This window comes from Corvus hawaiiensis, chromosome 26 (assembly GCF_020740725.1).
Source record: "Corvus hawaiiensis isolate bCorHaw1 chromosome 26, bCorHaw1.pri.cur, whole genome shotgun sequence".
NCBI lineage: Eukaryota > Metazoa > Chordata > Aves > Passeriformes > Corvidae > Corvus > Corvus hawaiiensis.
This window is the reverse complement of record NC_063238.1, coordinates 36,128,224-36,154,160: the sequence shown is the minus strand read 5'-3', so window position 1 is coordinate 36,154,160 and position 25,937 is coordinate 36,128,224. Positions and strand designations below refer to the sequence as shown.

The window sequence follows — 25,937 nt, the reverse complement described above, 5'->3', positions numbered from 1 at the left end:
AAATAATATTCAGTAGCTTATTATAGCAGACATAAAGAGATTCTGTGAGGTTTTAGTCTTATGAAAAATAAATTGCCATCCATTTAAAATGTAGTCCAATGTCAATCACAGTTACTTGTGAATTTAGGTCAGCATCCCATTTAGAAAGTCATGAATGATTACATATTTTTTATTTCTTGCTTTGATTTGAATAACATAAACCTATGATGATGGTGACTTTTTTTGCCTAAGGAGATGAATAATATAATTAAAAGGAAGAGGTGTGCTGTAAAATTAAACAACCAGCAGACATGTCATCATGGGTTGAGTCACATGCAGTGTTGCCAGTGGCTATGGGTTTGCTGTAAGATAGTGGTACTCAGTTATCTGCCAGGAGAGGTCTTTCCCAATCCAGAAAAACACAGTACAGCGCCAGGGCTGCCTTCTAACAACTTTTTCCTGCATGTAAAACAATATTCAAGCATGATTTTCTTGGTTTAAGGCAGATACTACTCCTCTTGCACACTGGCCTTCAAATCAAAGGACACACCTCCTCCTTATGAGCAGAGCCCGTAACCATTTTTCCTCCTATGCTGCCAAGCTGCTGGCATACGTGGTAAAATCTCAGATCCTTTCCAGCCAGCACGTAAAAATCTGAAATCTGCTGGTAAAAAAGATGTCTAACCCTCTTAATAATAAAAGAGCTCTTGACAACATAACTTGAAAATATTCTAAAGGCTCAGAAACAGAAGGAAAAAGAGAGATACTAACATTCTATCCAAAAACTTGTATGTGGCAATTTTTAATTGAATCTCATAAGTCTTCGAGACAGGGATTATTCTATGTTATTTTTAATGTTAAGGGTTGGAAAACCTCCAGACCCACATGACGTAGCTGGAAACACAAAACAAACAGGACAAACCCCATAAACAAACTACAGCAGTCTCTGGGGAAATAGGTCAACAGGCATAACAAGGCTTTTCTTAGACAGAAGGTTAAAAAAAAAAAAACTCATAGAAAAGGATTTGTGGTTTTCCTCATGGAATCAAGAAATCAAGTGATGTGCTCAAATGAAAATGGGCAGACTGATTAATCAAAGGGTGTAAACTGGGGATGGCCTCTCTCCCACTCTCCTGCTGCCTGGGCCCCTCTGTTTGACTCTGATCTCATCTTTATGGGTCCTTGTTACCTCTCCCATCTGCCAGCTCACTTAGTCCACATCTCTCTGTCTCATGGGGTTGTCCCAGCTTCCCTGCTTTACCATCTCATGGCAATGTCTTATGTGCAGTATTCACCTTCCCAGCACCCATATCTGGCCTCAAGCCCCTGCCAATCTTTTTCCAACTTGTTCCTTTCAACAAAACATGAAGATCAGCCCAGAACGTCCCAAAGTGAAAAGTATGTGCCAGCCCTACTCACCTGCTCAGGGCTCTGCAGTATCTCTGGCACCTTCCTTTCCCCACAGCAACTCAAGTCTTAAACTGGAAAGAGTATGCAATATAATGGCAGAAAAACCTGATGAAAAACAGTGAGAACACTTTTCCATATCCTGCTATGACTGTCTCCCCACACCCTCCTACCCTCTCCTACATGCAGGATTACTGCTCATCAGAATACTTCTTGCTCCCAGTCTCTTTATCCTTCAAATCTTCTCTCCATCTTCCAAAAAAGATCAGTCTGGTGCATACACCTGACATAGACATTTTCAGCCTGAATGGTTACACTGAAGTTATATCAGAAAACAGGGTCTTCTGAAGTGTCAGACAACTTGGTCAGGTGATGTTACCAGCACTGCACTCAGTCCAGCTGACTGAGTAGTTGCCACATTGAGTTAGACAGGTTTCCCCAGCCACCTAAATGAAACTCTCCTCTAGAAATTTTTAACAAGGTGCTCTTTTTCAGGGAATTTCTAATGGATCTGTTTACCACAATGAAACTCCCAATATCAAAGGCAGCAATCAAAACATAGATGATAAATTGCCATCACTGAAGAATTAACACACATTTTTTCAAACTGACTGTTTAAACAAGTGACTTTTCCAGTCCCATAGCTTTGGTCAGTTTTACTTACTTGATCTTTTCTCCTCATCTAGGTGGGTTTCTGGTTGTGACAGATGAGACATGAGATCTTCAGCATCCAGGCTTTCAAGTTTTTCTTCAAGAGATTCACTATGGAACCGGTAAGAAAGACAAAAGAAATAAATATAAATAACTCGTTTAAAGGGTAAAAAGCAGACCAGATGTTTTATCAATTCTAATACCTGTCAGTGGGTTTTTTTTTTCTGCTTAATGCCACTTTACTACAGTAGGTGCTCCTCAGAAAAAGTCTAACCTATTGATCCTTTTAAGGATCAAAAATTCCAAGAAATCAGTAAACCCTTACAAATCATTGATCACCTGAGCAAGTATTGGAACAAACACTAACATTTATTATGCAGTTTGGTTTGCTTTCATAGATTTCAAGGCTGGATGAGGGGGACAGGATCTACAAAGGACATTGTAAGTCCTTTCAACTCATCTAGATCTGGTAACTGATGTTGTTTTAACTTTGAAAACAACAAATCTCTGAGATCAGCCTGAAAAATCTATGGCAAGATTTGTGTGGGGGCTTGAAAAGAGGAGGGACTCTCTTCTGTGCATGATGTAAAGTGCTGAATAGCACACAGTTGTCTAAAAATGCTTTTGTTTTTTCAGTCTCTGGATGGTGAGTTCTCTTGTTTTAAAGTTTTTACTCTCTTTCACTGAACCACTAAAAGCTACATTTCGACTGCCTGACTCGAATCCCCTACAACAACAATACTGATGGTTAAGGCTGAAGTTTTCTTTGTACTGGGTGCACTGGCTGGAGCTACCCTGGCACAGGTCACTGCTCCCTGTGTGACCACGCAGCAGTGTGGGACTTTCATCCTTTCTTCCTCCCTGGGGGAGTCAGTTTTCCATATTGCACTCCAGACCAGTCAAGAGGGTGAATCACTGCTGCTGATCTTCTCAAAACTGAATAAATCCTCCTTTGGTGCATTTTCTTTGTCACATGGCTACACATATTTTTCCTTTTTAAGTCCATGAGGTCTTAAATAAGCAAGAGGTCAGAAGTCAATCAATCATATTTTTAAAAATATGAAGCTATTGAGCTGGACATTTCTATTTGATTTTGAAATGGCACTTACATTTTTATGTCCTACTGCTCCTAGACTTCCTTGAAGGAATAAAATAAAACACAACCACCATCAAGAAAATAAGTAGTGTTAACATCCCTGAAATTAATGAAGCCAAATTTTCTACAGATCTGTGTCTTGACTAAAGCTCCTGAGGAGGTGTAAACCATCACTGAAACTTTTCCCATGACTGGGACACTTAGGGAATCTTTCTCCCACACTGATTATCTTAACAAAGAACAAGGTGACAGTGAGCCTTTCCTCCTCATAAGGGCAAGAAACATCTTTTTCCCATGCTCATTTTTATTTTCCCACAAAACTTTTAGGAACTGAAGATTTTTGACATCTTTCCTGCCACCCTTTCAAATTTTCTGGGATCAGCATTGCTTTTAAAATATCCTTAGAGGCAGAACACATGAGCAGATGGTCACCCTGTACAGTAGTCAATGGAGCACCAGTTAACTTAGGCTGCAAGCTCAAATTCAATGCTTAAAAGTAGAAGCAAATGAGTAATCAGCAAAAGGAGCTGTTGTGATGGACCTCTAGACTGCAATTCTGCACTTTTTAATTTCATTTAGCACCACATGAACACTGGCCCAACAGAAATTTGGTTCACACAGCAAGACTAGTTTCCAAAAGCTTCCACATGGTTATCTGTCATCCTGGGTTTTAACAGAACCCTACGATTCCAACATTCAAATATCTACATTAATAAAATCTGCAAACCATAATTTTAAACATGAGTATTTATGCTTGAGCATAAAGGAGATATGCATAAAATCATTTCAGACCTAAGGCATGTTAAAAATACTGATTTTCTTAATAAAACAAACAAATGTACAAACAAAATAAATACAGACAAAATAAAACCCAAAAGGCATCACTCCTGAATTGAAAATTTCTTATGTTATTTTCAAGTCTAGAGTCTGGCCAAGTGATGTATCATTGAAAATAGTAGCTTATATAAGGGAAACACAGATGTGCTAGTAAGTTCAGTGGTTGCAAGGACCTTTTTTATAACATCCAACATCTGCAGATTTATTTCCAGCCTTTCTCTAATGAGATGCTATTTAGGAAATTGAGAAATAAAGTATGCTCAGTCAACACTATAAGCCAGCATTTAAACTTCAACTCAGTAGGCCCATACACATTCACGTCTGCAAACTGTGTCTTAGCAAAGCTTGTGTGAAGCCACAAATGACTTCTGAGTATGTGTTTATTATCACAGGGGTCTTAGTCGCTCTTTTTCCACAAAGTAATAAAACTATAAATATAGAGGGGGAAGTCCCTCACAAACCCAGATCTTTCTGATTCTTATTTTCACAGCATTAACAACTAGTAGGAAGAAACCTTTTCATTTACCTGCCAAACCTTTTTGTCTGTCCAAAAAAGTGCTGACAAAATTGTTTGGCCTGAGAGTCCTTCTCATCCCTCAGCTATTTTTTGAAACTCTTACAATAAAATGTATATTAAAAATACTTAGTTCTGATATAGCAGTGTTCAGCTGAAAAAGCCCAGTATGCTTTCACCTAGAAAAATAAATATAATTGTCTGAATTCCACAGATAGAGAAACACACACAGGCATCAGCTGTGATGTCAGAGCCATGGGTGGCAGCTCAAGGACATGATCCCAGGTCTACAGAGCCTTTATTTAATTCTCAAACTGTTTCATAGTGATATCTTGTTGGGACTACCTAAAAACAGAGGCTAGACAAAATTAAGAGAATAAAAGCGGTTATATTTATTGAAAGGCCTTCAGGTACATTAGGGCAGTCAAAGTCCCCAGGGGCTACCCCCAAAATGGACAAGAGGGTCACGGGTTTTCATACTTTTATAAGTTTGGTCCATTTGCATATCGGGGGTTAATCCTTCAATTATAGCTACAGGTATGAAGTCATTACCCCAAGTTTGCTTCCCCCCAACTCACTTTTGTTTACATATCTCAGGGCCTGAGACAGTAAGTTTCTAGGCTAGAGAGGAATTGTCTTGTCTGACCAAAATGGGAGAACAGTAGCTAACAGGCTATATTATGGAGTTTAGAATTATACACTAAAGAAGTACAGGATATGAAAAATATTAAAGCTAAAATCGTAAGGCATCAATAGATTCATTTTGGTCTGAACCTTCATTTTCACTGCAGACAACATGCTGCATGCTGCCATCAGCATACATTTAGCAGCTTCGGTAGAACCAGAGTTGTGCCTGGTAATGACACAGCCATATCGTTTCCAGAGGGAAAGAGAAAATATTGAAATGTTTGCAATGTGGGCTGAGGCTTTATTTCATTCTCTTTTTGTTTTGGATAGCCTGCTATGCCAGCTGCCCTGCAACATGTTCATTTCTGCAGTATCACGCTCTGATTTTAGTCATTGCTATTTCTCATATAAAAAAAAAAAAATAAAAAAGCATTCAGCTACTATGACTCCTGCTTTGGAAGGACTCTTATTTCTCTTGTTTCAATCAGAGTATCCCTTCATGACATACTGGCTTCATCTTGTCCTTTGCAATCCCACTGGCACAGCCTGCTCTCATGCCAATGTGTCTGCGATGCCCTTCCCAACAATCTTTCAAGGGCTTGCTCAGCGTAAGGAATGCAAGGATAAACATGCACAGGTTGCCCTGTGCTGTTCTTCAACCTCTCCAGTGCAGTGATGGTGGGTACTGCTGGAAGAGCAGCTTCCTCAGGGTTGGCAGTCTGACCATCTCTGTGAGTAACAAGCAGGCTCATATTGGCTCATACTTGGGTAAGGGATAAATTTGCAAGTGGCTCCACTGAAAGTTTTCTTATCCATCAGCACTCATAAGAGTTTGATATCTTTGAACTGTCCAAAAACGAGTCCTTATAGAAGAATATACTGCTGTGCTTTTATATTCTGTAGATGCTGTAAGAGCTGTATTTGAATCTGTTGTCTCCTGACACACAGAATCATAGAATCATAAAATATCCTGAGTTGGAAGGGACCCACAATGTTACTGAGTCCAAGTCCGGGCCCTGCATAAGACCACGCCTGAGAATAACACCATGTGCCTGAGAGCGTTGTCCATATACTTCCTGAGCTCTGTCAGGCTTGATGCTGTGATTGCTTCCCTGGAGAGCCTGTTCCAGTGCCCAGCCACCCTCTGGGGGAAAAACCTTTTCCTAATATCCAACGCAAACATCCCCTGAGACAGCTTCAGGCCATTCCCTTGGGTCAGGTCTCTGGGCACCAGAACGAAGAGATCAGTGTCTGCCCGTCCTCTTCCCCTCATGAGGATGTTGAAGACCACAGTGAGGTCTCCCTCAGTCCCCCCCTCCTCAGGCTGAACAATCCAAGTGACCTCAGCCACTCCTTGTATGGCTTCCCCTCCAGACTTTTAATATGCATTATTACACTTCCTATGAACTGAAGTAAGGCTTCTTAAATGACCACCTCTAACAAAAAACCTCTGTGAAACAGAAATAACAAATTCAGTCCATCTGTAACAAGAAAAAGAGCATGTCTGTCCTGAGCCTGCTGCCTCCTGCTGCAGATGAGCATTTTCTCTTTGGAGAATGCAAGGGTTGCAGGGGAACAGCCCATTGCTTGTTGTTGCTACTGGGAGCCTGGAATGCCATTATGTGTTTGCTTGACTCTTGATCTTGCATGACAAAACCAAAACACAAAGGCAAAACTGAATCAGCAGATTAGTCAGCTTAATCTTGTGTAACTCCATGCTGCACTTCATTTTCAGTGGTGTTACTTTCAGCTGTCCTTTAAGATGGTTATTTGAACTTATCATTCAGCCAAGCTACTCACCCAGGATATTCAAGTAAATAAGATGCAAAATATATAATTCAGCAAAATATTTCTGATGTTTTAATCTTTTTTTCATTTTGTCGACATAGCATTAAAAGCTCAAGATCTTAATGCTACTAAAATGTCATTTATAATGAGAACACAATGGGCTCTCTTTTTGCTATTATTTTAATATTGAAAGAATGCAAAAAGAACCTTCTGTTTAAGCCACTATTGTAAGTGTTAAAAGCTTTCTAAAATAACACTGTAGTTTCTGAGACAGTTGCTATCTCATTTTAAATACCAGATGAAGACAAATGCTGGGAGATGCCAATGTTAAAATTGAAATCAGCTGATTCTTGCATTCAAAACAGTCACAGCAGCAACACAAACTGTTGACGCAGTTCATGTAGTTCATAAGCCACACTGGTAGATACTGTCCCTTAAAAACCACAGAACTGAAATCAGCATGTTTGCTGGACCTGGATTTTGGTTTTCCTGATATTCAGCAGTGTGACACAGACAAGAAGTTTTCTTTTACTGGAAAGTTACCTGACTATTCTGTCCCAATGACACAATCATTTCAAAGGTTTGTTTGCAAATGTCAAAGGCAACAGCCTTCTTCCTCAAGCAGAAACACTCTTCAGTTTACCATGCAAGTTCCCTTCAAGCAAATTAGCACCAGTCACAATGTGTGATGTAGGCTTCAATGTTTAAAATAGACTTTGCCTCTTCCTGTGAGTACATCATGCACTTATGTGATATTAAATGTGTAAACATGCTGCAGGTTAAAATATGTAGGTGTTACATTTTGTACAAGGCTCAGTCAGCCGTCAGGACTATCCTCTGAGAGGACACAGCTCCTGGAGGTGAAACACCTCCTGACTAAACATTTCCTGCTGAAGTACAAAGTAATGATGTTACTTGTCCTTACATAAATGCAGTGGTTTTGTTTTGCAAAACAAAACTATGAGAGTTCCACTAACAAAAAAAGTTTACCGAGTTTTAGCATGTAAGATATTCCAAAACCAAAAGCATAACTCATCCTGCTGAGATTCTTGTTGATCTGAAGCTTCTTTTATCCTCTAAGCCCAGCATCCAACTCAAATGAGAAGAGATGAAGTTCAGAAATATTTGTAGATATTCTAGTATTATGGCCATAAATTTAAATAAGCCTTTCCCATTAATTTGTTAGAAGTTATCTGAAAATAAAACTATAAAAATGTAGCACCAGCAATCTACCATATAGATGTTGGACGTTTTCTTGGGGAATCTCAAATCAGCTTTATCAGTTATCAAAATGCCATGGCTGTCTTATGTCATACAGTGATCTCATAAAGTGAGTTAGGATCAGGAGGAGGATGGGAAGTACTGCTGACTGCTGTGTTTAGCTGAAATGGATGAAACTAACACCAAACCACAGCCGTATACAGGATAGTAGTATGGTAGAGAACGTAGCCTAAGGATATTTTTCTGATTAATTTTAACACACCACTACTTCTGTTGCTATTTGCTGCTGAGCTGGTGACGCTCTCTCCATATTTGTGAAGATGCTAAGGAGCATAAAAAGAACAACTATAGAGTTCACTAAGAAAAGCATGTGTATTTCAATGATTTTATGTTTTAATTAAACACTATTGTCTATTATATCATGAAATCACCACTTTTATCAGCAGTAATAACTGAGATGGGAACCTTGAAAGTGAAAAAATTAGTGTAGTTGTAAAGCTGTATTTGCAAAAAAGCAACCTTCATGCTTATACTTGAGAATCAAAAAACCCTAAATTTGACATGCGAGATCCTGGCATGGCTACACCTGTACTAATCAAAAGGACTCATCTGCACAGCAGCAATGTGCACAGTGGTTTCCTTCTCCAGCTAACAACTCACTTCACCTCCACACGGACAGGTTGCAAATGGCCCTGGAGGCAGCTTGTCTGAGCACGCTTGACAACACATTTGGTGCACAGCCAGGAACGTGGGTCAAGCTTGTTTCCAAAAACCAAGCAGCAACCACACCTGAGTTTGCATCTGTGAGTTTGCTTCCTATGCAACAGGGAAGCGTGACCTCAGGGTGGTCCTGGGGCTGCTCTCTGCAGGCAGTGTAATCATATCCCACAGGAGATCCACCACCAGCTTCAGCCTAGATGAGGTGTTGATACCCTGAAGAGCTGACTTTGCATGACTAAAGCTAGACAGCCACAAACACAGCAGGGCCACAAGCTCATCTATCTAGCTCCTTATCTACAGTGGAAAGATAATCTTGCTGTTCTCTACCTCACTGCTTCGTGGTTTCAACAGTTAATTGTATTGGTGATGCGAAGAGCTGTGCAAGTGCCATGTAGCTCTTCACCTCTGGCACATACTGGTCATGCTGCAAAGTTTACAATGATGACAACATCATCACCTGCTCACTTCTGCTCAGCTCCTGTGAGTGAACTGATGACCTCAATCTAAACATAAGCTGTCTAGAACACCATAAAATGAGAAATACTTTCATTGCTATTCAGTTTATTGCACAACACCTGCGTAGGTAGTTTGTGCTGTCATTGCTATGTTCCTTGGCCCCTCCCTAAGCATGGTGGCTATCACCAGCATTGCAGAATTATTGTCAATTTGCTGTAATTAACTCTTCTGTTGGCAATCACAATAAAATCCAGGGAATCAAACATATTTATAGACTGAATCACTGGGTGGGGTGGCAAGACAGAACAACTTTCCTGACTGCAATGCATCAGCAGTTAGGAGTGTGGTTTCCAGTGCTGCTTGCTTGATCCTCACTGGCACTAGCTTGTCCAGGATGGACACAGAGATGTGTTTCACTTCAGAATACCAAGAGGAGTGAGATAAGCATAACTTCATTGGCAAACCTTCCATGAGAAAAAGGCCATGGCACAGCCTCCCCCACGATCTAGCACAGATTAAGACAGCGTTAGAGCAGACGCTGTGAAATATAACTTTCACACTCTGATGATTATTCTTTGACATTTGTGAAGTGAAACAGTGATTTCAGTTAATGACAATTTATAGAGAAGTGCATCTTACAAATTTAGAATTGAATCTCAGATACTTATCACAATTCAAAACAGGAAACATGGTTAAATCTGAAATTCACTAAATGCTATTTGAAATACTTATATAATTTGACAGGTTTAAACTAAGCACATTTTTACAGGCAGCTTGTATAATTTATTTTTATTACCATCACATTAATTAACTAATCTTGCTTCTAGTGAGTTTAAGTGAAAATAATCCAAGCCTAAAGAGGTCATGCCTATAGGGCTATTTTCTCTACTACCATTTGAATAGAGGAAGGGGAAATGCTGCTTTTAAGCAGCAAAACAGAGCACTGTATTCTCTTTGGCAGAGTAAACAATTTCAGAACTGTCAAAAACAGACCAAAAGGCAATTATGATCCTCCTTTTTCATTTTTAGGCCTTGTGCCATTCTCTTTATTTACCAGTATTCTTCTGCATTCATTTTACTTTTTATATATTTAATATGTCTTTTTAAAAGACCGCTTTTTCCTGATGAGGAAACACAGAACCACAGCTGCAGTTACTCTCTGCTCTGCCTTCACTCCTGTCACTCTTCACTGCTACAGTTTCCCTGGCCTGTCTACTCCCTTTCTTAGTTGAACATGCTCTTCAGTGCTATAGTTTTAATTTTCACAAAATAGTATTGAAAAAAATTATGTCTTTAGCAGTATGCTCAGCTTCAGTCTGCACTCCATATGGTAGGATTTGTTTGGGATACCAGACGAGGTTATTTTACAATCCAGAGATTAATGGTCAAGCTCAATAACTTCAGCCTGAAGAGGAACAATTCAACCCTAACAGTGAGAGCACCCAATTAATTAAACCAGTTTGTCCATCAGTGTGATGGATTTATCCTCACTTGAAATCTGCCAACGAGGGATCAGGACTCTTCCTAACACGAACACTGTGGTTGACCTGCAGACCACAGGTCTGGCCCAGGAACAGCTGTGTGACAGCCCATGATTGATGTTCTGCAGGAAATTATAGGAGATGACCACAGAGACCCTGTTTACCCCTCGGGCCATATCCCTCACCCATCCAGTTTCCAAGCAGGCTAGGCACACCAAAACAGCTCTTTTGGATGCTACCAACAGCTCTTCCCTGGCCTAACCCCCCAGCCAGTTCTTCACTCTCCTTTCCATAGTGCTTCTGATGCCACCAGCCATTTTTTTCTTCTTGGTCTCTCGTCCTCCTCCACTGCTCTTATGAACACGATCCTCAATTGATTTTCTTCCTACCCCTCCCATCGCTTCTTCAGCAGTTCATTTTTTTTTTTGCCCAAATCCATTTTTCAGTGCAACTCCCACACAGTTCTTTTCTTGGCTTCCTCCTCCTCTTGCCTACTCTACCTTTCAGAGTCTCATGACGTTTAGCAATCATCTGTACGAGCTCAGAGCCTTTGTGCCAGAAAGCTGGATCACGTGAAGCAGCAGCAGCAGCAATCACATGGCCATATGGATGGCTTCTACTAAGGAAATGAAATCAAAGAAACATGTTCAGGCAGGACCATTGCTCAGGAGTAGTGGTCATATTTTTGCTGACAGAACTGCATACAAATCATTTTTTATGGGTATACTCAAATCAGGTATCTCCTTTTTATTCTTACTCAGGCATTGCAGTTTTTAGTTGATACTGTCAACTATTTTTGAGTTGCACATGCATTTTATTAGAATTACATACAAAACCTAATTACATACAAGCCTAATCACATTGTAATGCAGTAGGTACTTATAGAGAGACCATAAAATCTTTTGAAATGGACACAGCCACATAATATTGCTCATTTTCAATTGCTCAGATTTGAGAATATTTACCAGTCTTGAATGGTCCAGCTTCTGTGGAGAGAATCCCAGATACAAGGAGGAGGAAATCACACAGTATGACTAAATAAATCACACTGGTGCAGAAGATGACCACAATTACTTGAGCCTCCTGAGACTTAGCCTTCTTTAGAAAGGAACATATGGATGCCCAAACCTAAGCTTAAAAAAAAAAAAAAAAAAAGAAAATCATTAGAGCTGTCTGTCTGTCTGTCAGTTCCCTGAGTTACATGATGCAGCAATGGATAAAGGGTGTGTTAACTATTCAGAAACACTGCTTGTGAGAGGACACAGGACTGTAAACCCGCGGCTCAGGTCTCGGGCCAGCGCTGCGGCTGGGACACCGCACTGGGCTGTGCGACCTGGCCGCGGCAGCACTCAGAGAGCTCTGCTCTGGAAAGGCTCAGGAACAGAACCAGTAACGCAAAATCGGCAATAGCAGCTTCAAGGGCTCCTCTGAATCATAGCAGGACTTCTTAAAAATTAACTAAGTCTAAGGAGAGCGAAAACCTATGCAGTCAGACTGCCAAGAGGGATGGCTCCCTCAGCGCTGGCTGCATGAATCCTCGGCTCTACATCATCGGCGGAGAGGGCTCCGGCCGGCTGTGACGGACTTAGGAAGGGAAAAAAGAAGCAAGAGACCCTCTGACTCTCCCTGGGGGTTCCCTGAACCGGGCGCGGAGCCGCAGCCCGGAACGGGCAGGGTCCCTCCCCGCTGCCAGACAGCACGGGAAGCTCATTCTCCCGCTTAGGGACACTGCTGCAGCCCAGCACCCCCCGACCTTGTCAGCTTCCACCAAAAAGCCCTTTTTTATGATAAGAAAACGAACGAGTGGCAGCCTCCCCCTCTCAGCAACCGCGGGGCCGGGGGAGGGGAGCGGCGGCGCGCCTGCGCAGAACCGCTTCCTCGTTGTCGCGCGTAGCGGCGGCGGGCGGCGCGTGCCCGTCAGCGGTGCCCGTCAGCGCGGCCCCGCCGCGCCCGGCCCGGCCCGGCCCCGCCTCCGCGCCCGGGGGGCGCAGCCCGAGCCCGCACAAGTCAGTGCTCGACGCGGGCGGGAGCGGCGGCCGGGGCGGGGGGCGTGGGGGGGTCGGCGCGGGTGGGGAAAGGGGCTGAGCCCGGCGCGGTCGCCGCTCCCCTCCCGCCGCCCTCCCCGCAGCGCCGCGGCGGGGCCGGGCTGGGCTGCTCGGAGGCGGCCGCGGGAGCGCTCCCCACCGGCGGGGCCGAGCGAGGGGCGCCGTGCGGGGGTCTCTCCCCCTTCACCTCCTGCCCGGAGGAGGAGGGGGCGGCCGGGGAGAGGCTGGATGTAGGAGGCGAAGCCTCAGCCTCCCTCTGCGGCTCCGCTGCTTTGATGCTGCGGGTCTCTGCTGGCTGTTAACATCTTCTTCCCTCTGCTTTTTTTTTTTTTTTTTTTCCGTTTTCTTATTTTTTACCCCCACCTTCCCCCTCGAAACTTGGCTTCCCCTCTCTCCGGATCTGTGTGCCCGGCTCCTCCTGGGCTTTACCGGTGGGGCAGGATCATGCCGGACCAGATCACCGTGTCGGAGTTCATCGCCGAGACCACAGAGGATTACAACTCCCCGACCACCTCCAGCTTCACCACCCGCTTGCAGAACTGCAGGAACACGGTCACACTGCTGGAAGAGGTAAATCGTCCACACCCCACACCCTATCCCCTGTTTTGTATCCTTTTTCCTTTTTTGTTCTTTTTTTTTTTTTTCCTTCTTTTTTTTCTGTATGCCTGTGAGAGAGCATCAGGGACGGGGCAGCACCACCCGCCCAAATCCACGGGAGCCAGAGGCGTTGGTATGCATGTAATCTGGTCTTTTAATTGTGGGACTTTGCCCTTGTGTTGAGCTAGTTACAGAAAGCTTTCCTGCCCTGGTCTCTCAAAGATTAGTGCGTTAAAGCAGTTGTCTGAACTTAAATGTTGCTGTGGTACTTCTTGGTGTTTTCAGTGCTGTCGGTTGTTGCAGTAGAAAAAATGTGTGAATGTTAGGATTTTTAGAGGGAAGATGAAGGGTGAGTTTTGTTTGGGAGCGTTCGTAGAGGTTTTCCCCAGCCAGTCGTTACATCAAGTAAGCACAGAACTCTGACTGCAGAAATCTGCCAAGGAAGACTTGGTTTAAGAAATGAGGTAAGGATGAAGGGGTGAATGTGGAGTGAGGGAAATAATATGAAAACAAAATTGGTGGAGGGAGAGGAGCAAAATAACGTAGCAGAAGAGATTATACAGTCTCAGCATCTCAACGTTGAAGCCTCAGTGCTGGGGCTTTTTCATGCTTGTTATGAGCATCATTTAAATGTTCACCCTGCTGTGCTGTCAAGAAATAGGAGCGTGAAAATGGGTAAACTTCCAGAGCTGGTTTCCTAGGGATATCAGTCCACTGCTTCCTATTTGAGGTTTCAGAGTGATTTCCAATGGACTAGGTCAGTGGTTATGAAGAAATGTCTTTCAAATGACTTTAAACCAAGACAGTGTACAGCTCTTCTCTTGCCCTGTGCTTGCTTGAAGGTACAAGCATAATGATGCTGAAAGAAGATACATTTTTGCTATTGTTGCATAGGTTGCAGTTAGTTGTTGCTTTCGATTATACACTTAGTTCATCAAGTATTTGTCGGTTCTTCAGGAGCCAGTGCGTATCTAGGAGATGGATTTAATAGAGACTTTTAGTTCTGCTGAACGTGTTGGCATGAGCAAAACATTTGGTATGCAAGGAAAGAGTATTAATTATTTAATTATGGTGCTTGTCTGATACTCTTGGGTATGGAAAATATAATTCCTTAGGATTCAGATCAGCTGAAGTTGCAACAGAAAAACTATGTTCAAAATTGTAACAGTGCTATTGTCTGCAGCAACTGACTAGAGTGATTGTAGGTTCACATTTAAAAGAATGTATTTTATTTTTATTATGTGACCTAGATTAATACCTGTAACTTTTCCATACCTGCCACTGTTTTGGTTTTTCTTTTCTCTTGTAACTAAGCCATAGCCACTGATAGATTTGTCAGAAATCAACCTGTTAGGTTAGTGTTTGACAGAATTGCTGCCCCCTGGTCTTAACTATGTGGAATAGGTACAGCCATTGATACGCTTATTAGTACAGTTGACAGCATGCATAGAGTTAAATAAAAATATATATTTTGGCATCACTGGTGACTTCTAGGGTAAGAATACAGTGTAATGCTTTCATGGTTTGGGAGATACATCAGTGCAGGCTAAATATGATAATGCCCATCCAAAGAGAAACAAAATACAGAAGATAAATACAGAGTATTCTGCTCTATTTGTGTGGACTGTGCACATTTTAAAAGTTTTTATGTCAGATTTGACAGCAATAAATCAGAGGAATAAAGAATAGTGGGTACTTCTGGTGCTTGTGTTGCTCTTCTTTGAATTTCTTTTGTTTGTATAACTGTTTTATATGCCCTATTTAAACTGATTGTAGTTTAAACTTGACTTGTTTTGCATTATGTTTTTATTATCTGTAAATATAAAAAGGCTTTATTTGGTGGGAAACAACATATAAACAAGGTCTACTGTTATGTGTGGAAAAAATATGCAACTCTCCTAAATTTATAGTTATTAATTTGCATGGGGACATGCAGACAGTCAGGATGTGGCTAGCAAAAGGCTCTTTTGGAGTCTTTGTGTATGCAAGCTACAATTACAGTGAAGACACAGTTTTGCTACTGCTGCTTTCAAGCTCGGTTGGTTTCTGTACATCTGCTTACCTAAGGCAGTGGGTCCTGTGAAACAGGGGGTTGAAAATGAATGGTTGAAGTGAGTGTGCTGTAGCTCCTGCTGCTGTTGTTGGTTTGTCGTGGATAACCAAAGAACTCCTCAAGCAGCTCCTGAACTTCAGTGTTGAACCTGCTGTGTTAAGGCAAAGGGGACAATTCCATCCTTACAGCTGTTTGATTTTTAGCTGAATGTTGCATCTGGGTTGGAGCTCGCTCTGGGCTTTTGCCGGCAGTGTCAGGCTCCGTGCTGTTATGGCGCTGCTGCCTGAAGTAGGTTAGGTTGTTATTTTACAGCTAATTTAATTCAGCACAACCTGCACCTACCTCAGTGACTATAAGCTAGCTTGTGAATTAACTAATTATTTTCTTTATTCTAAGCAGGGTTGCAAACTGGAACTATTTTCTGAACAGAAATGGAAGGGAAATTAAACAGATTTAACAAAAGTTAGCTCTGTTTCCCAGTCTCTCAGTCCAATGTGATTCTTACTGTAGCTCAGATCAGTGGTTAGCTCAGAAACACATTTTCATAAAAATGAAATAGTTTTATGTGCATCTGTCTAGTTCCCTGAAGTTATTGCAAAATTATGAACTTACTGTTCCTTCATCACAACTAACAAGTTTTCTGAAATAATAAGAGGTGATGGACTCATTTGCTAATTTTCTTACTTGCTTGTCCATCAGTAGGAGGGCAGTCTGTTCAGCTGGGTGAATTGCTATCTGTTATCTCCTAGTTATGACTCTTTTCTTATTATAATTAAAATCATTTTCAGAGGAGACTTTGGATCCAGTTAGATGCAATTTTGGGACAAGTTTCAACTAAAAAATCAGAGCAGACATGTTTACTGATTCTGATGAGTTTGCATTCAATAAGTTTTTGGTGGAAGGCCCAACAAAACACGAAGGCATACCTCACAAAATGAGAACCGTGGAAGTTCTTCTCCAAAGGACTTCTCTGTTCATGACTTATTAAAAAAAAAAAAAGGCAAAACCAAAACCCACCTCCACCCAAACTTTTTTTAAATCTGTTGTAATATTATCAAAGATGGTAGCAAGAACATGCTACTCTGTAGCAGTTAATCGAATTGGAAGGTTTCATGCTACATTGTTTAAGCTACTGAAACTTGGGAAGATTTGCAAGGTTTTTTCCTTTTAGGAGACCAAACTTAGATTTTTGTCATCCAGTCACACCAGATTCAAAAAAAGGACCCTGCCATATTTCTAGCCAGGCTTAGGCATCTTTAACAATAATTACCAAAAGCTACAAGATTGTTTTATAATGTTTTTTTAAAGCGTGAGTGTTACGTAATTGCCTCAAATAAACACACATTTTACGGTTCATTCTGTTGCTAAAATAATAGGGCTTTTTCTCAAGTTCATAGAGGGAGAAACAACCATTATATATATGAGAGAATTTGCAATCTGTACTCCTTTCTGTTGATTTCTTCAGTGTAATCTTACATTCATGCAAAAAATATATTTTTAACATATTTCTGCAGGCAGGTCAGAGATGTTTTTTACATGCAACACCTTTCCTCTTTAGAAAGGCTGAGAGAGTTGGAGTTCTTCAGCTTGTAGAAGACAAGGTTCTGGGGAGACCTTAGAGCAGCCTCTCAGGGCCTAAAGGTGGTTACAAGAGAGTTGGAGAGGGACATTTTACAAGGGCATGAAGTGTTAGGACAAGGGGGAATGGCTTTAAACTGAATTAGATACAGGGAAGAAATTCTTTACTGTGAGAGTGGTGAGACACTGGAACAGTCTGCCCAGAGAAGCTGTGGATGCCCCAGCACTGGATGTGTTCAAGGCCAGTGTGGATGGGACCTTGAGCAACCTGGTCTAGTGGAAGGTCTCCCTGCCCATGGCAGGGGGTGGAACTAGATGATCTTTAAGGTCCCTTCTGACCCAAACAATTATATGAATTTATAATGATCATATGAAGAGAGAATTATTGCATACCTAAGTGGGTGGTCAATTACTTTTTTAAAGAAAAAGCCCAAATGGTAAATATAGACAGATTGCTGGTACAGTCTCTTAAAATGAAGCCTCTCCTTTGTTCTGACCAGACATGCTTTTATATCCACAGAAGCTCCATGATTTGTGTTACTCAAATAGATTTTGAAAAGTTGATTTTAATCATTGAGTTAATATTGCTTTGTGAGCTAGTTGGAATTTTTAGAGAATGATGACATCTGTTCTGAGAATAAGTAGTACACATGTGGGATCACCACAAGACTGTCTTGATTATCATTCTGCTGTGTCCCAGCTCCAGCTGAAAGGACATCTTTGCACTCAAGGGATAGCTCAGTTATCATGACCAGGCAGTTCTGAGTCTTTCTCCTAAAGTAGCAGATGTTGTACGGGGCTGGCTGGAGACAGAGGTTGAGCTTAAATATTTAAATTCTTCTTCGGCTGGTAGATATGAATGGACAGCTAGAAGCTGATGATAAAATAAAGAATAGCTTCACTTGTGTCTGATGCTGATTTTGCTGTTTAATTCCTGTTTTACTGTTGTATTTCTGTAATATTTGAACATCTTTAATGATTAATGTTACTTCTTTCTTTTGCTCTTGAACGAGAAGTTGAAAATTCAAAATGTGCTTTCTGACAATTCAATTGGCTGCAGATATATTTGTGTCTCTCTTTCAGGGTTTTTTTATGTTTTGGTTTTTAATTTAGAAAAAACAAAGCAAACCACTATTCCTGCAATGATCGTTGCTCATTTTGTTTCTCACTGTGCTGATCTGCCCAAGCACAGCAGTCTGTCAGTCTAGGCTGGTCCTATAACAGATATGTGCATATACATCAGTGAAGGAATGACTGTCTGGCTCCCACTCAGTCTCATACACATTTTGTTGTTCTCAGTGCAAGTCTGGTGTAATCTGACATAGCTTGAAAGGAGATGATTTCTCATGTTCTTTGTCACGTCATGAATACATCTCTTAAGATTAGAGATGGGAAAGGGTAAAGCATGGAATTGTTACTTTTTTTATTTTGCCTTTTTAAAAATTTTTCATTCAAAATGTGTTGTGTTTGACTAATTTTCACAGTTTCCCACATGTAGCTTTCCCTTTGGGCTACAATTCATGCATAGTTTTCTTATTCTACTGTGAGGAAGGACTTTTGGCATGAGGGTGAGGGGACAACATTATTCCTCCTTATAATTTTGTTGAAACTTGTGTAGCACTGAAACTGCTATAACATCAGATCCTCTGTGGTGATTTCATACACTTTTCCACCACAAGATCCTTTTCCAGTGACAAAGTATTCTATCAAGAGAGGCAGCTGAAACCATGCATGAGAACTGGAGCATTTCCATTCTGAACCAGCTTTTGTTGGTATTATGCACAGACTTTGTTCATTAGCCTGGACTTTTATAACGGGTAGGATCTATTTTGTGTGTGTGCGTATCTCAAGAGAAAGAAATAATAGAAAAATATCTATCACTTAGTTTCTCTTGAAGCATCACCTTTATATAATTGCAACAAATAAATTGTAGCATCCTATTCTTTGTATTTCTTAATTTTTTTAATTAAAAGATATTTTTATTTTTAGGTGGTGAATCCAGGCAACTCCAGCAGCACTAGACCTAAACCCAGCTTTTCCTAACCATGTAACCTGTTACTTATGGCAGTTAGAAGTAGTCTTGCATCATAGAGAGCTTTGTACTTCAGAGCTGGTTTTTTTATGTAACAGACCATGAGCAATCTTCAGTTTTTGAAGAAATATGCTTTTGATAGCAAACCATCCTAAAAATAACAGATGAGAAGTTTATTTGTGTAGTAAATAAGACTCAGAATAATTGTTGCTGCTTTTTCATTGAATGGCAAATTGCAACAGAGATGTAAAGATGGGCACGTGAGCATTTGGAAATACAGAGGCCACAGTGACAGCACATGGGTGACTCATGATCACAATACTGAAAATGTGATACAGGAGGAGTTGACAGCAGTGTCTTGTATTTACAATAGCTGTCTAGCAAAAATGCATCTGAGGATGCTTTTATATTTGCATGCTACAGTATTTATTCATTTAGTGTGTAATCAGCTTTACCCTTCGTTTGAAAGTAGTCAAAGCATTCAGCTGTAATAAGCAGGCAATCTCCTTTTACTTAAATGTGACTGATGTGAGGAAAAATAAGAAACACTCACTGCTAGCTCAAAGTTTCAGTCATGGCAGATGAATTAGCTTTGCCTTTTGAGAATTTGTGTTCATTTTAGGCATATTTTTGAAAGTACTTACTGCATTTGGTAGTTCATATGTTTTTTTGAGAAGTACTGTTTCTTGTTTTGAACTCCCAACAGGCCTCTTCATGTTTACTCATCAGTTAGGAAGCTGTGAAAGTGCTCTTTGGTGCACTCTGTTCAGTATGCTGTGCTGATAAACCCTGACAGAGTGTGTACCATGTAGTCATGGGAACTGGGCCCCGACTGAGGGGAGACACTTAAAGTGAGATGACTTAGAGTTGGGTTTAATGTTTAGATTTGAGTCCTGTAGAGACACCTTCCGTAGTTGGAAAGCAATGAAAAAGTACTTTGAAGAAAACAGAGAGGGGGAAATGACCCACAAAGCCATGTTTGTATTTCAGCATGGTGTCACTGAAGGACTGCACGTGAATGATTCAGAACAGAATGAGATTGGTTGATTTAATTTCCGGTATTTTTCTTACTACAAAGAGTAAAACTTAATTTTCATAACTATCTTCGTTATTTGTAACAATATGAATGAAGATGGTTCTTAATAATTTTAAACAGCAGATGTGAAGCAAATTTACAGAGGATAATGGTAAGAAAGATCATAACATCTTATTTTGAATAGAGTAGTGCCTTGCAATAAAACCATTAGGCAGAATCAAGCCTAGAATGCTAATTATCAGTATTGTCTCAAGTGCAAAGGTAGGCAATATAAGCATGTTCTAAAAAAAGGGCTCTCAACCAATAGCATTTTTATGTCTCGGGGGAAACTTTTCAGAGTCCAGTTAGTAACATATTTTGCTACTTCTCTTAGAGACTGTTCTGCCAGGTTTGTTTGATACTGGCCAAGGGGCCTGAAGTTTATTGGTGAGTATGAAGGAAAACCCCTGAGATAACAGCATGAGTTTCCTTTCCTGAAGGAGTGCAGCTGGAAGTCCACTCCCTGCTGAGATGTGCAACAAACAGTTATTTTGTATTTCCAAAGAGAGAGTGTTGATCTGTATTATTTATCTATATCTATATATAATGGGTTGTAAATATTGCTATCAGTGGGCTAATGCTGAGGTTTTGTATAAACATTGTGACAAGTGAGATTTTGGAGTACAGTGGACTTGATTGTGGTGATTATGGAAAACATTTCCTTTAATGCTGCTGTGAAAAAGCAACAAAATGCTGTAAGGATCCCATTTGCCCTTTTATACACATAAATGTGCATATGGCTGCACGTGACCTCCTTGTCTCTTTTAGTCAGTGGTGAAAGGAGAGGCCTGAAGTTGTGCTGTTACTATGGTTAAGCTGGAAAGTGTATGCTTTTTCTTTCTTTTAAATAGCCACCTCTTGACCTTTCTTGTTTTATCCTTCTTGTTACATTTCTTAACAGGAGAAATATAAAACTCCTTCTGATGAGGAAATAGAAACTTACGATGCCAGTAGAGTCTTTTCATTTCTTGGTTCTCTTGGTTAAGAACTAAAAATCAAGTATGGTGCTGGAGGTAACTTCCTGTAAAACAATAGTCTGTAGGACTGCCAGACCTTGGACATGGTGTGCTCTGGGAGCCTTCTGTCCAGGCTGGTGAGAGATGGACCAGGTAAGGGATCTGCAGGGTGGGTGGGACATGGACTGGGTTGCTGAGCCCAGAGGGTGGAGATCAATGAAGCAAAGTCCAGCTGGCAGCAGGTTGCAAGTGTCACTGGTGCCTTCCAGGATCAGTTTTGGAACTAGAACTATTTGGTATCTTTTAATTGTGTGGATGGTGGGCTCGAGTGTGATCTCAATAAGTTTATTTGGGCGATACCAAGTTGTTCAATGCAGCAGTCACCATTCAGTGGGACCTGGAGAAGTGGCCTGACACAGGAGGGGCCTTGTGTGATCCACTGAAGAGAAATGGTAAATCCTGCCCCAGGGATGGAGTTGCCATGTGCAGCAGTACAGGCTGGCTAGAAGACAAATTTCTAAGGAAGAGCCTTGGACTCAGGTGGATGAGTTGTTGCGTGTGGGTTCACAGTGACAAAGGCCAGCCACATACTGGGCTGTGTTAGTAAAAGTGCAGCCAGCAGCGATAAAATAGTGATTCTTCTCCTCTGTCAGCAACTGTGAAACCACATATAAAGTACTATGTTTGGGGTTCACCAATACATCAAAGAAACTATAGACTGCCACAAGTCCAGGTGAGGATCACCAAGATGATTGAGGGCACATCACTCAGTGAAGGAAAACTGGAATTCTTCAACCTTAGACAAGAGACTAAGGGAAGGTCATATTGCTTTCTCCAAGTATGTAATGTATGTAATGGGAGGAAACTGAGAAAGCAGAAATTCTGATTAGTTTTGAGGGGGCATATTTGTGGTTCTTTTATTACTATTATTATTTTGGGGACTTGTTTGTTTTGAACCATGAGTCTGGTGAACAAATGCCCAGAGAGAATGTGAAACCTCTTGTCCTCAGAGACATTCAAAACTCCACTTGACTGTAAAAGTAGGCTTCTTAAAATTGTTTGGACTGCATGATTTAATCTTTTAGAACATGAGGAGGCAGAGTAAAGTGGTTGTTTAGTTTCATTAATGTGTTTTTGTGTTTTCAGGTAAAAGTTTACAGTGAGCTTATTCTTGGAAAAACAGCACATTTAAACCTAATAGAAGTGGTGTAAGCGAAATTGATAATTTTTTTTCCTTCAGTGAAAGACTGCTTTAATAGAGGAAATGGGATACTGCTCACACTTCTGCAAAAATGTAGTTGAAAAAGCTTATCACATTTGGGGCTTTGTATGATTTTTAGGAATAGTTTGAATAGTTACTGAATATTAGACAATCATATAATTCTTTTTAAATGATTAATCTGTACTTGTGAAAGTCGGCTAATTTATTCTGTAGAGTTATGACTATATTACAGCTTAACTATGTCTCTACTGGATTAATTTTTATTATTAACTTTTCTTCATAGGAAGATGATTTGAATTTTGAATTTTAGAGCTCCAACCTTGAATTTATTACACTAATTTCCCTTCTTCTTGTAATATATTTTACTTTTCAAGTAAATTATCCTCTGATTTTTTTGATTCTCAAAGCAAGAATTTTGGACTGAAGAGGGAAATACACCTGAAGAAGTGTCCTTAATACAAAATTTGGTCTTTTCCATAGCACTTCAGAAAAACTTACTAGGGGTGGGGGAGGCAGGAAAGAATAAAATATAGCAGGTTTTGTTTGTTGGGATAGTTGTGGCTTGTTGTGAAACCACACTAGGATGTAGATATCCTATTTTGGTTAAGTTTTTAACACTTCATTGCCTAAAATCATAGGATATGGGGAATTTTTCCCTAATGGCTAATCTAAACCTATTGTATTTCAGTTTGAAGCCATTGCCCCTTGTCTTATGGCTACATGCTCTTGTTAAAAGTCTCTTTCCAGCTCTGCTGTAGCCTGCTTTAATTCCTGGAAGCTACTACTGGTTTCCCTGGAGCCTTCTCTTCTCCTGACTGAACAACCCCGTGCCCTCAGTTTGCCTTCACAGGAGAGGTGCTCCAGCCCTCTGATCTGATCATCTTTGTGACCCTCCTCTGGACTCACTCCAGCAGCTCCATGTCCCTCTTATGTTGGGGACCTCAGAGCTGAACACAGCACTCCAGGCAGGGCCTTGCCAGAGCAGAGGGGAAGAATCACCTCCCTCAACCTGCTGGCCACACTTTCCTTTGTGCAGCCAAGGGCACAGTTGGCTTTTTGGTCTGCAATTGCACGTTGCTGGCTCACTGGCTCATGTCTGATTTTTTTTTTTTTTGACCACCAGAATCCTCAAGGCCTTCTCGACACTGCTGCTCTCAATCCATTCATCCCTCAGTCTTTTGGTATAGGGGATTGCCTGGACCCAAGTGCAGACCTTGGACTTGACCCTGTTAAACTGCATGAGATTCACATGGTCCCACTCCTCCAGCCTGTCCAGGTCACTCTGGATGGTATCCCAACCCTCCAGTGTATCAGCAGCACTGGTCAGCTTGGTGTCACTGGCAAACTTGTGAGAGTTCACTGAATTCCAGTGTCTGTGTCATTAATAAAGATAATGAATGGTACTGGTCCCAATATGGGCCCCTGAGGGACACAACTCATTACTGACCTCTGGATGTTGAGCCATTGATTCAAACTCTTTGTGGTCATCAAGCCAATTCCTTTTCCATCAAATAGCTCATCTATCAAATGCATGTCTCTCTAATGAGTGACGTGGATGTTTTGTGTGACCGTGTCCAAGGCCTTACAGAAGTCAAGGCTGGTGATGTAAAAACACGTGACAATCATGCTACGTGAATGCGATGCTCATGCAAAACAAACCAAACCATTTTAATTAATACTGCTAGTGTCGGTGTCAGTCTTGAAAGCACCACACAGTGAAAGTAGTTGAGCTGTTCTGTGCAGTGTGCAGTAGGGAAATGAAGACATTTAGAAACTGTTAGAAAAATGTAGTGGTGATGTTAAAACAAACTTAGGACTCTTTTGTTCATAATGACACAGTGCCTGTTTACAACCTTCAAGAATTGTTTGTTAGTTGTCAGTTAATGAAACCGTTGAATTTTAATAAAGTGGAATGATGTCAAGATGAGTATAACAGAATGTGCAAATTGTGCCAGCCTGTGACATGTTGTAAGTGAGCAGGACCATGATGGTCCATCCCTCTGTTCTTAATAATGTAATGCACCATGGTGATGGTGTTTGTGAAATCAGTGGGAATGGATGACTTTTAACTAAGAATTTTAAGGAGGTAGCTTAAATCTAAGAATTGATGTTGGTTGTGTTTTGACTTTGTATTTTTCTTCCCTCACTAAATGTCAAAATTATGGGGAAAATTGTTAAATGAAGAGTGATGATGCTAAGACAATGCAAGTGGGATATCCTGACTATGTCTGTTGTCTAATTCAATCTCTTATCCTAGAAAAATATATGTATTATCCATGTTAGTCATGAAGTTGAAACTTATTAAAACAGACAATGAGTTTATACCAGACAATAAGTTATAAGTAACTTGAAAGAGAAAGTTGAATGAAGTTGCCTTAAAAGTTTTGACAAAGCTGTTTGTTTTTACTGTAAAACTGGTCTAACACACTACATTTTCCAAATCTTATAAATGATGCTTTGATTTCTTTTGCAAATTTTTCTTCATATGAGACTTTTCCAAAATTAAGCTTTTATGATTTGATTTGGGAAAAGCTACTTGGGCAAAACAATACAGGTGTGAGTCTTTTGTAAGGCAGATGGAGATTAGTATAGTGTCATGGCTGGAGCGCTTGCAACAGTATGATTTTTTAGGGAATGTTTTTTGGTAGTTTGTTTTTTTGTTTGTTTGTTTGTTTTTGTTGTTGTTGCCTCTTTGGTTGGTTGTGGTTTTACTTCTCCCACCTCTAGCCTCTTTCGGTGAGGGATGAAAGAAGCCTGAAGAGACTCTTTGATGTGAAGACCTGCTTAAATTATTTTTCAGTGTTATGGTCCTGGGACTGTTTGCACACAGATTTGGAAAAAATGATGGTGTTCCTTAGGTGATGTGATTTAAGCATATAGAGAAGTAAAATCTTTTGGGGTGGGGTCATCTGCAGAAGCCCAAGTGCCCGAATATTGTCTGCTTACTAGTGCAGTTATAAGAAAAGAGATGTTAGTTCTCTATAAAGTTTCCCTTTTAAAAATGTTTATAGTCCTCTGGTGGCAGTTTTGTTGCCAAGCTTTCACAGGAAGTACTTGGAAGGAGACCTTGTTTAAACTGGCAGAGAAAACATGGGAAGAAATGCAATTTTTTCTTTGCTGACACTTTGCAGGTTTAATGAAGCCCTTTGCTGCTGACTTAAACCCTCAGATTCACTTCCTGCCCTTCCCTGTCTCCCCATTTCATTTGAAGTGCTCCATATGCTTCCTTGCTTGCTGTTTTCCACCATGTCTAGGACAGGTTCTTCAAAAATGTTTTTGTCTGTGGTTAAAACAGACAAATGGTGTTGCTTTACTTCAGCAAAGCCTGGTCTATTTGCTGAACTCATGTGTAGTTTAGTACAGCTTCCTGTTTTTCTCATCCTATTTAATTAGGCAACAAGTTGCAGCAACGCATCTTCCTTTAAAATGAGTCAGTGAATATTGTGCATATTGTAAATATGAAAGCAATTCATGTCTCTTTGAATCTTACAAAATCTTGGGTATTTTTCCATAGCTTTAATGTTTGTGTCAAGGCCAAACCTGGTTGCATGCAAAGCAATTTTCTCCCTTTCTGTGTATTCCTTTTCAATTGGATTTGATTT

The 25,937-nt window shown here is 40.7% G+C and overlaps 1 protein-coding gene and 1 long non-coding RNA gene across 13 annotated transcripts in view; one reads left to right on the top strand and one right to left on the bottom strand.

Moving 5' to 3' along the window:
- LOC125338403 overlaps window positions 1-12,625 on the bottom strand; it is a 49,979-nt gene extending 37,354 nt beyond the window's left edge. For 3 of the 7 annotated variants that reach the window (XR_007208279.1, XR_007208282.1, XR_007208281.1), the window contains exons 1-5: window positions 12,531-12,625; window positions 11,743-11,910; window positions 11,278-11,396; window positions 2,051-2,148; window positions 1,399-1,494 (exon numbers count right to left, since the gene is read on the bottom strand). This is a non-coding gene — a long non-coding RNA (uncharacterized LOC125338403). The remainder of the gene's footprint in view (window positions 1-1,398; window positions 1,495-2,050; window positions 2,149-11,277; window positions 11,397-11,742; window positions 11,911-12,530) is intronic. The other 4 variants (XR_007208277.1, XR_007208278.1, XR_007208276.1 and 1 more) reach the window with 2 other exon arrangements.
- ASAP1 (ArfGAP with SH3 domain, ankyrin repeat and PH domain 1) overlaps window positions 1-25,937 on the top strand; it is a 146,195-nt gene that overhangs the window by 16,394 nt on the left and 103,864 nt on the right. For 4 of the 6 annotated variants that reach the window (XM_048329092.1, XM_048329089.1, XM_048329091.1 and 1 more), the window contains exons 2-3: window positions 2,073-2,159; window positions 13,263-13,392. In XM_048329092.1, coding sequence (XP_048185049.1) covers window positions 2,101-2,159; window positions 13,263-13,392 — 189 coding nt within the window. In that variant the 5' untranslated portion in view covers window positions 2,073-2,100. Of the gene's footprint in view, window positions 1-2,071; window positions 2,160-12,733; window positions 12,784-13,262; window positions 13,393-25,937 lie in introns of those variants that run through there. The other 2 variants (XM_048329088.1, XM_048329090.1) reach the window with 2 other exon arrangements.